General features: G+C 39.2%; 1 protein-coding gene across 1 annotated transcript in view; it reads right to left on the minus strand.

Annotated features, from left to right (window-relative positions):
* Positions 1 to 13,401, minus strand: part of LOC104408760 (neuron navigator 3-like) — a 263,938-nt gene that overhangs the window by 186,501 nt on the left and 64,036 nt on the right. The window contains 2 exon segments of the mRNA XM_010018466.1: positions 156 to 208; positions 931 to 1,048. Coding sequence (XP_010016768.1) covers positions 156 to 208; positions 931 to 1,048 — 171 coding nt within the window.

Consider the following 13,401-nt stretch of genomic DNA (forward strand, 5'->3'; position numbering starts at 1 on the left):
GCTAAAAATAAAGTACCAGAAACACTATCTGAGAATTAGGACTTTATGGTTAATGCGGGACAGACTATTCACAGTTTAAATAAATCATTGTTAAAAAAGCATTTCAGGAAAGTGCAGAGGTGCCAACACAGACTAAAAATACATTTTATTCTTACCATTTGAGATTGGCTCCGGGGACAGCCATTGATATCTTCAACCTTTTCATTTGCTAAACAAAAACAGTGAGGAGAAAAGCAGAAGTAAACAATGAGATAAAACTTTCCTTTTCACCCCCTGGCCAAAAAAAAAAAACCCAAACCCAAAAATCCTAAAAATCCAAAACAACAACAACAAAAGAATAAATACAAATCAAAAAGCAGAAGAAGAGCAGAAAAGACACAGCAATAAAGTGCACAGGGTTTTGTTGACAGAGCTCCTTTCTAAGTAAAGCTCAGTTGTACAGTAACAACACTCTTGTTAGCAGCAGTTGCTTCCACATGCCAAATCATGCAAAGGGGGAAGTGCGAAGGAGGTCGCTGCTAATTCTTCAGCCCCTGCAAAATAACTGCTGACATGAAATCTTCCACAATTGTCTTTGCAGGGTCAGGATACAGTTTCAAGGCATCCCAGAAAGTATGAACCACTCCAACTAACAAAATGCACACATGGGAGACATATGGTTTAATGGAGCATTCATTTCTGACAATTCAAAGTGTGTAAGATACAGTTCTGGCCATTTAAAGTATGGTTAAACAGCCACTTCCAAACATGCTCACATAAACATATTTTTTAATTAAGACAAGGATGAACCACACAAATATCAGAGACATATGGACCCAGTCAAATAGCATTATTCAGGGTTCATCTTATTGTTAAATACATTCAACTTGAATTATATATTCCCCCATGCAAGGAGTCAGCCTGTAGTGCTTCTCTCAGCCCTGGTCTTACCAATGATCTGGATGATTTCTGCTAGCAGAACTCCATCTGCAATGTCCTGTTGCAAATCCTTGATCAACCGCTTGTGGCCAGATTTTGCTAGGTAGTGGTTAGCCCAGTCAGTGTAAATCTGCAGAGCAAAGTAGGAGGGCAGGGAGGAAAGGGGGAAGAGAGAAAAGAAGACAATAAAACTTTTTAAAACAACTGTTGGCTTGCACTCCAGAACTATTCTGGATCACATTCCCATTTAAGAAGTCAACACCAAAGGAAATAATTTTAACATTCTGGTTTTTGCCTTTTTTTTTTTTTTTTTTTAAATGGCCATGCCCCTCCCCCTGCCATTCTCTCTTTTATTTTAACTTCAGATGATTCAGGCTGTTTCATGAGGGTTCAAACTTGCTGTGACCAAGCAAAATTCCCCTTATGACTGTAAAGGAAACTCCTGTCATAAATCAGTCACATCTACCACAATTCCACCTCCCACTGTGTTTCTACCTCTGCACATGCCCCACCACCAACTTTCACGCTCTGGGGCTGCCTGCCTAAGAGAAAGTGATAGCAGAGACAGGCGCCTGTGTTTTGCTAAGAGGTCATCAGGGTGTCACTGCCAATCCTGCACCTGGCCAGGATGCATGTGCGACACATTCTGCAGTAACCAACATGTCCCTCTGTGCAGGGCCAGGTCGTTTTTCCACCTCGCCCATGGTTCAGTGTGCTGTAATGTGCACAGAGGAGACTGAAAGCACCAGATGTACAGTAGTCTCATAGCTGGAATTGGAGCATATATTCTGGAAATATGCTGCATCCTTTCTCCGCCAAAAGAAGAGGGGGGAAGGGTGAGACTGAGCAGCACCAAACAGTTAGCAACAGGCAGCACAAAAAAAGGCAGTTATCAACAAAAGGTTGAAAAGGACCAGCTGAACTACATCCTCCAAAATAAGAGGGGGTGGAAGGGTGCGTGTGAAGAGAGAGGTTGAAGGCATCTATTTCATAAAGCATGTATATACACAGAGAGAGTATTTGGTAAGACTCACAGAATGTACACAAGGGGAACCTGGTTCACCTAGGGTGAGATGAGAAGAACAGGCACACTTTCACCTATGTACCAAAGGAAAAGTGCACCCAGGAGGTGCTCACACCATCCCAGGGTGACCCAGCATGCAGAGGCAGCTCGGACTAGCAGAGCTTGGTGCTGGGGTGTCATGCTGGAGGGTATCAGTGGCCCTTTGCACCCAGCACTGGCTCCCTTTTGCGGGGTGTCCGTGGCCTCTCTCCTCAGCCCAGAAAAAAGGACTTGTACAGAACCTCCCATGACTGTGGGATGTTACCAATGGGAGAAAGCATGTATGTAGGACAGCATTACTGTGTAAGCAAATATAATATCTGAGATTCTTTCTCTACTGAGAATATTGTTTGAAAATGTTGAAATTGCACCTCTTCCATAAAAACAATATGAGCTCACTTTATAAACATCCTTTTATTTAACCTCACAGACCCTTGGGAGGAAGGGATCAGAATCCCATTTTCTGAGCAGAAAACCAGAGGCCAAAGCCATTAACCACTTGCTTAGTTCACCAAGGAATTCTGTGGCAGAGCCAGGGTGGGAAAATAGGTGTGATTCCCAGTCCAGAGTCTTACCTAGAGAGATAGCATTCACTTTCCACCCAGGAAAAGTATCACCACTCCATCTACATTCACATCCTGTGGATTCCTTCCCTGAGTACCTTTGTCACAGATTTTCTCCCTCTTCTTTAAAAGAGACCTAGAATTGTAATTTTCCTCCTGTATTCCTTCAGGTGAATCACCAGCTGGTTTGCCATAGCTTGCTTGGCAGCTTTACAACTTCAGATAATCCCACAGAATTAAACTGTGGAAGCAGATTCAGCTCTCTCACAGCTGAAGGATGCTGCTGTTAGATGGGGCCCTAAATTTCCCTGATGCTTCAATTACACATGTTTTCACTGACTGATATTCTTTGTTCGCTATTACAGGTGAGTGACATGAAAGTCTCCATTTAAATTGCTAAGGAAGTGTTTCTTCAACTGTATAACCATACATAATGAATGCTAATGTGGAGTCTCTAAAGATTGTATGGACACATATTTAGAACAATATATTAAATTGTGATGATAAAAGATGCATACCACACCCATAGCATCATGTATTCCCTACTACTAGTATTTCAGCTTCACTCAGTCTTCTAAAATAATGTCTCAGAAATACTCTCTGAGCTGTTACTGTAAGCAGAACTATTTTCTGTATTCCAATGAAACTGATCCAATGGAACATACAGAATTTAATACCCTCTAATATTATTTTAGGTTAGTTTCACATTACAAGTAAAAATACTTCATGAAGCATTTCCTTTTTTATTTGTCACACCCACATATAATCTGGTGGACCAATCCTAATTTTGACCACAATTTGAACTATCCTCTCACTGAGCAGCCAGGGAAATTTCATTTGAGCAGCTGTTTTGCAAGTATCTGCTATTCATAGAATGGACTTCACCCACCCACCCTCTTCATAATTTTCTTTTCTCACTAATTTAAAAGTCACAAGCATAAAGAATGTAAACCTTGTTTTGTAACAACAGCTTTACTGATGGTCAATATTTTGATAGCCACGCAATGGTAAAAAAACAATGCTGGGAGGAGGCAGTGGTAAAAAAGGATATTTTTCACTTCAGGAGCATTTTAAAAAAAATCAAAAAACCAAAAAGTTGTTGATGGAAACAATATAGCAAACCAACACCCAGCTCGCAGTGGAATGTCACGTTTAATTTCCTCTCTTTCTGTGGGGATCACCACTTGCTTCTGTTTCCCCCCTTCCCCATAGGATGCCCTTCTCATTCATCTCATTCTTCTGGGGACCCAACTGCTCAGGAGTCAGTTGTAAAAAATGAAAAGCATGTAGACAGACACATGGAATTATAAGAATGTACACATGCCACTATATTATTTTTATATGAAATTCTCTGATGCAAAAATGATGAAAAACAGAGAATCCCCCCCCTTCACAGCTTTTAAGTATCAATGTTACTATCACGTCTTAGAAATTTTATCATCTCCTCAGGAAAACATAAAGCTACAGTGTGCATCATCATTGACAATACTCAGTTTGCGCAGGATAGAAATGTCATGCAGAACAGATGATAAAAAAATCAGTAACTAACTGCAACAGTCTGCTTTTTATGGGTGCTCCCCTTTCATTGAGTGCTAAGCACCTTTAATGAGGAGCTATGCATGCTCCCCCTCTTTTCAGACCTAGCAATAGAGCATTCTGTCTTGCATCAATTGTGCAGTAATGTTTCCCAAAAATCCTCTTGTCTTAGATTTTTCTATGATGAGGCTTTTTCAGAGAACAGACATGCGGGTTAGTTGTTGCAACACTTCCTCCCCTCTCCACCGCCTGCTCCTGTAACCCTGCCTTACAGCCACACACTGGCCCAGGCTGCTGACTTACTCATTTCCTCTCCAAGCTTCCTCTCCTACCACCCTGCTTTACAGGCACGTCTGACCGGAGAGTATTCGATTTTAGCTCTAGGCTCTGACTGCTGACAGCATATGGGAGAGCCACTGTTATCCACAACGTGGAGGACCAGTCTCACCAATACAGTAACAGAACAGACCCAATCCTGTGTTTGTGTGGTCCAAGCGCCATCCCGATGCCTGGTGATTTAACTGCTTACAACATGAAACAGGATTCAGCGGGGCAATCCAAGCTTGGGCACAGCTTGCTCATGTTAACAACGGTTTCCCCTAGCATTCCTCAACTACTTGTCATGTTAACCTTCAACAGAGTAGAGGAAATAAATGCTGATACCCAAATATAGTTATGAACTTCACCTCAATACTTCACACATAGCTATAAGGAGCACAGTAGAGCTGCTTGGCAGGATTCGTAATGAAACAATACACTTTATAACACAGTTTAATGAAGTGAAAAGAGAGACAGTATCTCACAGCTTACTGCCTTACTTTGGAAATATTTTAATCATAAACCATATAATTATACATCAGGCAGTCCTATAATGCATCCTTTCTGAAAGTAATACAGAAATGTTACCACCCAGAATCAATGCCAAATGGGAAATGTCAGATGGATTTCAGAAGTACAGTCAGACTAATGCAATAATAATGCATGACATTTCGTTAGTGTCTTCCACTAAATCAGCTCAACATGCTTTCCAGACACAAATGAAATGACCCCTATATATATAATTTCTGTAGATGTGGGGAAACTGAGGTATGAAAGCTTTCTTGGTGGATTTTTACTTATTTTTTGGATGTGGCTCACTCAAGGGCAAACACAGCTGGCAGTACAACCCAGATATTCTGAGTTGCAATCATTTCTTCTATGCTTTTTTATCAGGTAGTTTTATAAATAGGCTTGGTGGGAAAAGGCATATTCCAAGAATTGGCATCCTTCTGCATATTTTAGTTTATTTACTACAGAATACAGTTTCAGATCTGAAAATGGTCTCCTGTTGCTATCAAGAAGACAGCTTTCCATACTTAGAGTATGCCTCTGTCGCTCCCTTATGTGCCAGTGCTGCTGCTTAAAAGAACAACAGTTGCTGCCAACTGAGTTATGCCAAGACCTCGTGACAGATTTCCATGCCATTTAGGAGGATAGGCTATATTTGAAAAATATTTATATATTTGTCCACTGTATGAAAAAAATAGGTATGCGGGAATAAACATAGTATCCAGTGTTCATCACTTGTCCTTTAAAATGCTCTCTAGGAGATGACTGTATCCTCATTCATTAGCATGAAAGAATTGAAATGCTGTCCCCCAGTGCTCACTCTCATGCTGTCTTCTGTGCAGAGATTTTTCTTTCCTCCTTATTTTGTAGCAAACAAGAGTTGGAGATATGGAACGAAAAGTTATCTATTACAAAAGATGCTGCTATTAGTATACCTGGCTTGCAATGATTCACAGCAATATACAATACTACTTTTAGCATAACAGGATCCTGCATTTTATTCTGTTTGGATTATAACAATATATTTCATTATTTTTTTCCTTAAAAAAAAACTAAAACAAAACAAAGGAATAAAGGAAATTGAAACTATTAAAAAACCCCAACACCAGAATTTCAGCCAAAGTGGAAACATGTCACTTAATAAAAGGGCTATGTGACTTTATAGTGTAATGGTGTTTACTCTGCTTAAAATGTTGCCATTGGAGACAACTAATAGTTGATAGCACTTAGAGCTTTTCACCCATAGACACTCGTTCGAATCATGCTTGTAGAAGAAGAGATTGATAACTTCTTTCTGTTGTTCTCCAGCGTGCTACAAAATGGGCTGTAAAGGCTGTGTATCTATTTCCTGGGCGCTTTTCCAGTGTGTGGCCTACCCTGGATGTTGAATACCCAGCAGAGCCTACATAATAGTCCCAGAGTCCCTGATGAAGAGGATTTGCCAGAGGAGAGGGCATGACCATAACTCTATTTCAACATAGCTATTCTTGGCTAATAAATTGTGGGTAGCAAACCTCATGTTGGAGTGTCCCCGAAGCTGTTTGTATTTATAAAAAGAAGCTGGGCAATGGGTTGACTAGTGTTAGAGTAGGGTGAGGAATTCAGATTGCAATGAGATGCCTTTCTCCTTCCCACTGCCTCTATACTAAGGAAAACTCAACTGGAAGGCAGGATCTGACCTTTTAAATATTTTCTTATTAAAGGTCATTTCTCTGGGTTACAAAAGGACAATTTATTAGTTTCAGACCTCCACTTAGCAAGGAAAAGGGCTAACTTTGAAAACAAGGGTTCACATTTAGACTGCCATAAGAGACAGGTCGAGCATCCGATTTATATCCAGATTTAAGTAACTATAGAAAACACACTCCGACTCATTTGCTGTAAAGCTGTGGTTTGGGGGTATTGCTTTTTGTAACATTAAGCAAAATATATGAGAAGAAAAAATATTCACACAATTAAAAATATATGGCCAGAAAATGAAACTGGAATGATTTAATTTATAGGCAAGATGGAAGCCAATGCACTTCATTTAACAAAATGAAATTAGTATTAAATGACATTCCACAAACCCTGTTTCTGAATCCCACTGAGTAAATGAGAACAATTATGAGCTAAGGAATAAAAACCATTTAGAGGGATACATACCAATTAACCAAAATGTCAGAATCCCTACAGTACGATTCTATTTTGTAAATAGCAGCATGTATCCATCAACACTACTCAGTAATTTTCAGATAAAAATACAATAAAATAAAACTCCACTAATCCCAGCTAAGAAAATTAATAGAAACAATACTCTTCAACAATCATTGGCAAGCTTTAGATAACTTACCCAGCTTTAAGGGGGCTGGTTTATATTTCCAAGTTTCACTTATAGTTGTGATCTAATCACTGAAGTAACATTTGTACTGACTTACTGTGCTTTCTTTCTTCCCATTTTTTCCCAAATCCCAACTCAGAATTAATTTAATACATGTGTTTGAGGCCAGTATTCACCAATGGTACAGGGGCAAGACTTTGGATGCATCTGTGCCAGATGAAAGGTAACAGTATGAGCCTCTGTGTGTGTGTATTTGTTAAAGGTTTACTAAGAAATTTGTATATTGCACAGTTAAAATCCAGCTCTTTATAGAATGAAATAACTGGTTCACCCTTTGAAAAGAATCATACTGATTCACTTTACAGTTTCGTTACTGGTTTCTTTATTGGCTTACACTCTTCAGTCCTGTGCAATAGCAAAAAAGAACCACAAGAAGGAGCCAGATATTCATTCTGCCAGACAGCTGCTTCTCTGCAGACTTGTGCTGCTGCAAGGCAATACTTGCCAAGGGAGCAACACCACCACAGTTATTAATACTGGCCTCAAGCTTCTTGAATTAACTAAGTGTCACACAGAGCAATCTTCCAAGACAGCCAAGTTTGAGACTCTCTGTTATAAATACCTCATATACTTGCCTGTACAACGGTGGAATTATTTCTTCAATATATATTTTTAAGTACTTTTCAGCACTTTTAGAAAAAGTACAATAAAATACATGACCTATTATTCAATACAGCTTTTACATAAAACATTGATTAAAATTATTATCTCAAATAATTTTATTAGAGTGAGGAAGATCAGGATTCCCTGCTGGGCACAAGTGTTACACCTAGAGACACCTCTCAGAAGGTGAATCTGTCAGGCATTTCAGTCCAGGTAAGGAGTGCTCTTCCAAAGGCTGTATCCTATCACCTCTGCTCTCTCAAAGATCCTTTTCACAAGAAATGAACAGGAGAGATGCGCTTCAACAGCATGCTGCATGCACTCCATTCACTAACTGGCATTTAGTCCATTCAACAAAATGAGAACTAATCCAAGTAACCCTCCATTCCCAAAATGCGTGCCTTAGATGCTGGTTCCTTAGTACCAAATTATTTTTCCCTACGGAGCAACTTTTTATGTTAATGCTGACATATGTCTGTCCCAGAAGTGACAGGAGAGAGGGAGTACATAATAGAAAAAAACTACTGACTACCCTGTATGTGGTGAGACATATAACGAGATGCTTCTGTAAGTTGGTGTGATGCTACAGTAGTGACAAATGTAAGAGGAGGACATGCTTTCATCTTGATAGTGGTGATGTGTGAAGAAATTAATTTGATCAAAAGGACAGTGCAAGCATTCTCTAATACAAATAAATGAACTGAAATATATGAAATTCCCTCCCTCCTCTGTGTGTGCACATGCTCTTTAACATCATCCAAGCCTACACAAAGCTTGAGCCAGTGACAGTTCCTGGCTAAAGAGATCTCCCTTGGAAGAAACAGCTGATTTGTGAAGAAGCACCTGTGCCTGTCCAAAGGGAGAAGGGTAAAAAGAAAGACGTATTTCTCCTTCTCTGGGCATCCAGCACTGATGGCCCTCTGTGCCAGAGGCCCCATTCTTTTTCCCTGAATGAGATTTTCTATACTCTAAAGTAGCATAAACTTGCATGAACCATGTCTCATAAGCATCTTGTCACTGCTAGGATAAATTTCATGATTAGTCCTACATTTACTTTAATAAGCAAACCCATAGTTAGCAAGGTTAAGTTTTCTGTAAAGGAAAAAACAAACTGAACTTTCACAGGTTTCCTTTGTGGTTCACCAATATCATAGCACAAAAGAATGGAGGAAAAACTCCTACAGTCTCAGACCTGACTGGAAATCACAAAATAATTTGCAGAACAAAACTGTCCTTGCTTTGCTGATACTTTTTTTGTTCACAAGCAAGAAGCCACTCTTGGTATCAACCAGACCGTTCCTGGATGGAGTAGGCACCTGCCTTAGTAAAGCAGCACAGGGCTCCTCACACGGAGCTGAGGAGATTCCACTGTGAAACTACTCCAGATTTTCCATCAAAGCTCTTTTTAACAATTTATAACTTGGACAGAGACATTCTTTCCACACTGCGATTTGGCATTAAAGAACTTGGCCCAGGGATCAAAATAACCCTCTTTTCCAGCACTTCTTTTTAAGTATGGGAAGGCAAATTTCTGATATATAGAGATGCAAAAATATTAAGATACACTTTTGTTCTTTTCTTGTGAGAAAACAGTGGCAAATAAGGCTGCAACTGACTTTCAATATGAAGTCTCCATCTTACTTGTGCTTTTTAAGGCTTAGAAACTGATTTGAATTGTCTGGTTTCCTCTCATGTGGAAGAATAGCTTTGCAAATCAAAATAAACTGCTTGCTTTCTGACATACATATTTTATAACAAGACACTTTAAATCCTGCTTATTTTTTCTCTGGGCTTTGATGTTTAAAAATTGTTTGTCACTGACTCTATGATTTTAATATCAACAAATGTGTTGTGCACATTAGGCACACCAGAGAGGTGCTAAAGGTAACATAACATTAATAGTAAGTAAATATGTTAATGGCTTTGAACTTAAGTGGTCTTAGCCTCTTCTTACTGTCATTAATTTCTGTTAAAACAGGTTTTGGTGGTGAATGACTGAGTGGCAATGATCATGTGCGCGCAACCATTTTGCATTTTGCTGTCTAGCTGAAGCTTAGAGAAATGAAACTATGCTTACACAGGTGACAGCCTACACATATAATTCTTCAGTTCTAGAAATGTAAAACAATGTTTCAGGAGTTGAAAGACTAAGTATGCAGCTCAATACAATAGGAATACCACTGCAGGACTATTTCCCCTTTATCAACATTGAAAGCATCATCCATAATAAAGGCCTGCCCATTCTGATGATAATAATGCTTAAATGAACAATCATCCAGCACAATAAATTTTATGTCAGAAGTAAATTCTGCCAGTTGGCAATCTTAAATAACAAAAAGCAGACAAAAATCTTATCACAGTTTTGACAACGGAAGACTTTTCATCCCAAATGAGATTCAATATTTTAATTTTCCTCATTTCTTAACAAAAGACCTGTCTCTTATACAGCTTTTGTAACACAGCCAGATTTGGAAAGATCATATAATGAAAAGAAAAAGGTTCTAGATTCTTACTAAGAATGTTCTAACACCCTTCCCATCTATGATAAACAGGGAATCTGCCTAAAGGTGAAGGCTCTGGTGGCACATCATATGGAAAGAGGCAGTGTCTCAAGAAGGGAGGTCCTTATGACCTGGGGACTGTCTTTCATCTGTGTTCAATCTGCAGTCTCCCATGCAAGTCTTCTAACACATATCCCACCTTCTGTGTTGTGCTACATACTTCTGTATGACTATAAAATAACATCAAAGGTATGTGATTCATGACTCAGAATTTTTCCACCTATGATTTACCTCTGAAGATAGAAAAAAACCCCTCAGATCAGCATTGAAATAGCAACCTGAAGATCCAGTCCTCCAGCCAAAGAGAAGGAAAATACATCTAGCAACAGTTAAATGCACCACTTCTCATTGAAGAGTACTTTTAATACCAAACTAGCACATTCTTCTGCCAAATACTGTCATACTGATATGCAAACTTCAGGTCTGAAGACCAAGGGGGTTTAGATAATGGGTAATAATTAAGACGGATAATGATCAGAAGGTAGTACACGCCTGAAGTGCAGTACCTTCCATTACAGGATTGCAAAGCCATTTATAAAGGATCAGGGCTTAGCTATGTAAAGATCCATCCGGATAGAAATGATCATTCAAGTTATTTATTGAGGCTTTGAGACAGGTAAGGTTTATAGTTCTGCTCACACAGACATCTTTGCATAAACACTGGACTCTCCTACCTGAAACTAGTATCCAAACTACGATATCTGCATCTCTTCTACAAACCAGGTGGAGATGTTTTGCATATTAATGTATTATTGCAATCATCTGACATGAATTTTAGAACACAGAAAGAAATAACCAGACGATGTGGGGCTGAAGGCTGGAAAATCCAACCTTCCACGTCCTGGGTGTACATGCAAACTGAAGGGGTTTTTATCACTTACTCCGGGCCCAGACTAGTGCAAATCAAATGATCTGGAGTCTACTACATATCCAGAATAGCTAAAGGCTAATACCTCAAGAAAAGAAAGGTCTTGAGAAAGCTGTGTGGAAATGTAAGCACATTTTAATTCCCTCCTATAGTAACCACGTCCTTTAGGCATATGGTGCTTGTTGTTTGGTTTTCGGTTTTGTTTTGGTTTTTTTTTATTTCAAGGCCAAGCCCATACCTCTTATGACAGAAAACAGTTGGTGCCTCTGTGTTTGAGGTCTGATCTCTGGTTCAAATGACTGGCCTTACACAAGGCACCCATCACCCTCTTCCTCAAGGAACTGTTGTCCACATCTGCAATTCTTCACTCACTGTCCTATGTTTCCTTTTAAAATACACACTCTAGTGATACCCAACTCTTGGATAACAGACTAGAAATGAAGGATAGGGATTGAGTAGATCACTTTTGAGAGCCACAGCCTTTACATTTAATTAAATCCGTATCTTCTACCTCCCACGCAATCACCCCTGGGACTAAAGGCTTCTGTAAAGTATTAGGAAGGGGATACTCTCATTACAGCCACACCACTATGCAGAAAATAATTAAAGATTTAGGAAGTTGTGAGCAGGAAGCAAAGGATGAAGAAGAAAGGGACTCACTAAAAACACAAACAAATAACTCTGCTGGCTAGAGATTACAGCACTCATTTTAGACAGAGGAGATTGTGCTCCAGCCTTTCCTTCCAAGAGCCTTTCTGTATTTTGTCCTAGTCGTGTAAGTGAGAAACAGAAATGATCCTAGCAAAAGCAGCATCATGCCCCCTTTCAAATGAATCCCTAAACCAGTTGCCTACCACCTGGCGTCCCCTCCCACATTATGCTCAGCTGTTTTCTCAGACTGCACTAATGGCACCACCAGCTCCTCAGGTAGCTCAGTCTGAGAAGGCTGGCAATCCAGGAGAGCCCACACAGCTGCTTCAGTCATACAGAGGCATGTGGAGTATCACTTCGGGGACTTCCGCTGACAGCTCTCCATTTAGTCTAGTATTTTAGAACAAGCAAAACTGCTTTTCCTGACCTTTCCCGTTAACCTTTTAATTCCCTGATAAAATAATAAAAAAAGAATTTAATCATGCTAGTTTTTTTTTTTTTTTTCTTTTTTTTTAAACAGGAAACAGTTACTGCCAATAAGTAATAAATATTTCATTCTGGAACACTGCAGGGATTTTTTTTTGCTAGCTTAAACTTTTTGTTACAGTAGGCAGGTGCTTGTTTCACCTGCCCTTTAAATAAACCTTGCTGGTAAGATGCTTGACTCTGTTATAGCCAACACAGCTTCTGAGCATTCTCAGAAGTGCAATTTCATGTCTGTACAGATCCTTAATGTAAAAACCTGGGATGGCTATGGATGAACTATAAGTGCTGCCAAAATAGGCAGCTGCTGAGTGGGAGTTCTGAGGATGAGAATGATGGATATAGGGACCTAAAATGCATGTGAGGTAGGTCATTGGAACATAAATTCTTTGGGCGAGGAGGGAAGGTCATATTTCATATTTCAGGAGTTACTGCACAAAGGATACCCTTTGTTAAAAGTTCAACCATTTACTACATTATTTAGTCCATAAAACAAGTATGGAACACAACAGTCCTTAAAACAAGTTTTTCTTTAAATTCTTACAGTTATTCTTGAAGACCTCCAATAACAGAGAATTGCCTTTTTTAGTAGGACTTGTTGAATGTCTCTCATTTTGGACAGAAATGTAAGAAGAAAGGCTTTGGAGGAACTTCCTGAAAATGTAGAACCCTAAAGCCTTTTTATGATTTTTTTTTAATTATTATTTTTTAATACTTTATAAATTTAGGAACTAAAATGTTGGAGTGGAAAGTAAAGTCTGTTCTCAGCTACCCTGGGCAGGTTCATGTTACTTCACTATCAATAATAAAATCCCACACTTACATCAATGCTTCATTTTATCTTACTGTCATAATCTTCTTACAGGTTATAATGGTATCAGCATTATCTGCCTAATAGTTATCTCTGAATCACAGCAGTGAAACTCTTTCGAACTCTGACCTAGAAT

This window comes from Nestor notabilis, unplaced genomic scaffold (assembly GCF_000696875.1).
Source record: "Nestor notabilis isolate BGI_N333 unplaced genomic scaffold, ASM69687v1 scaffold287, whole genome shotgun sequence".
In the NCBI taxonomy this organism is placed as follows: domain Eukaryota; kingdom Metazoa; phylum Chordata; class Aves; order Psittaciformes; family Psittacidae; genus Nestor; species Nestor notabilis.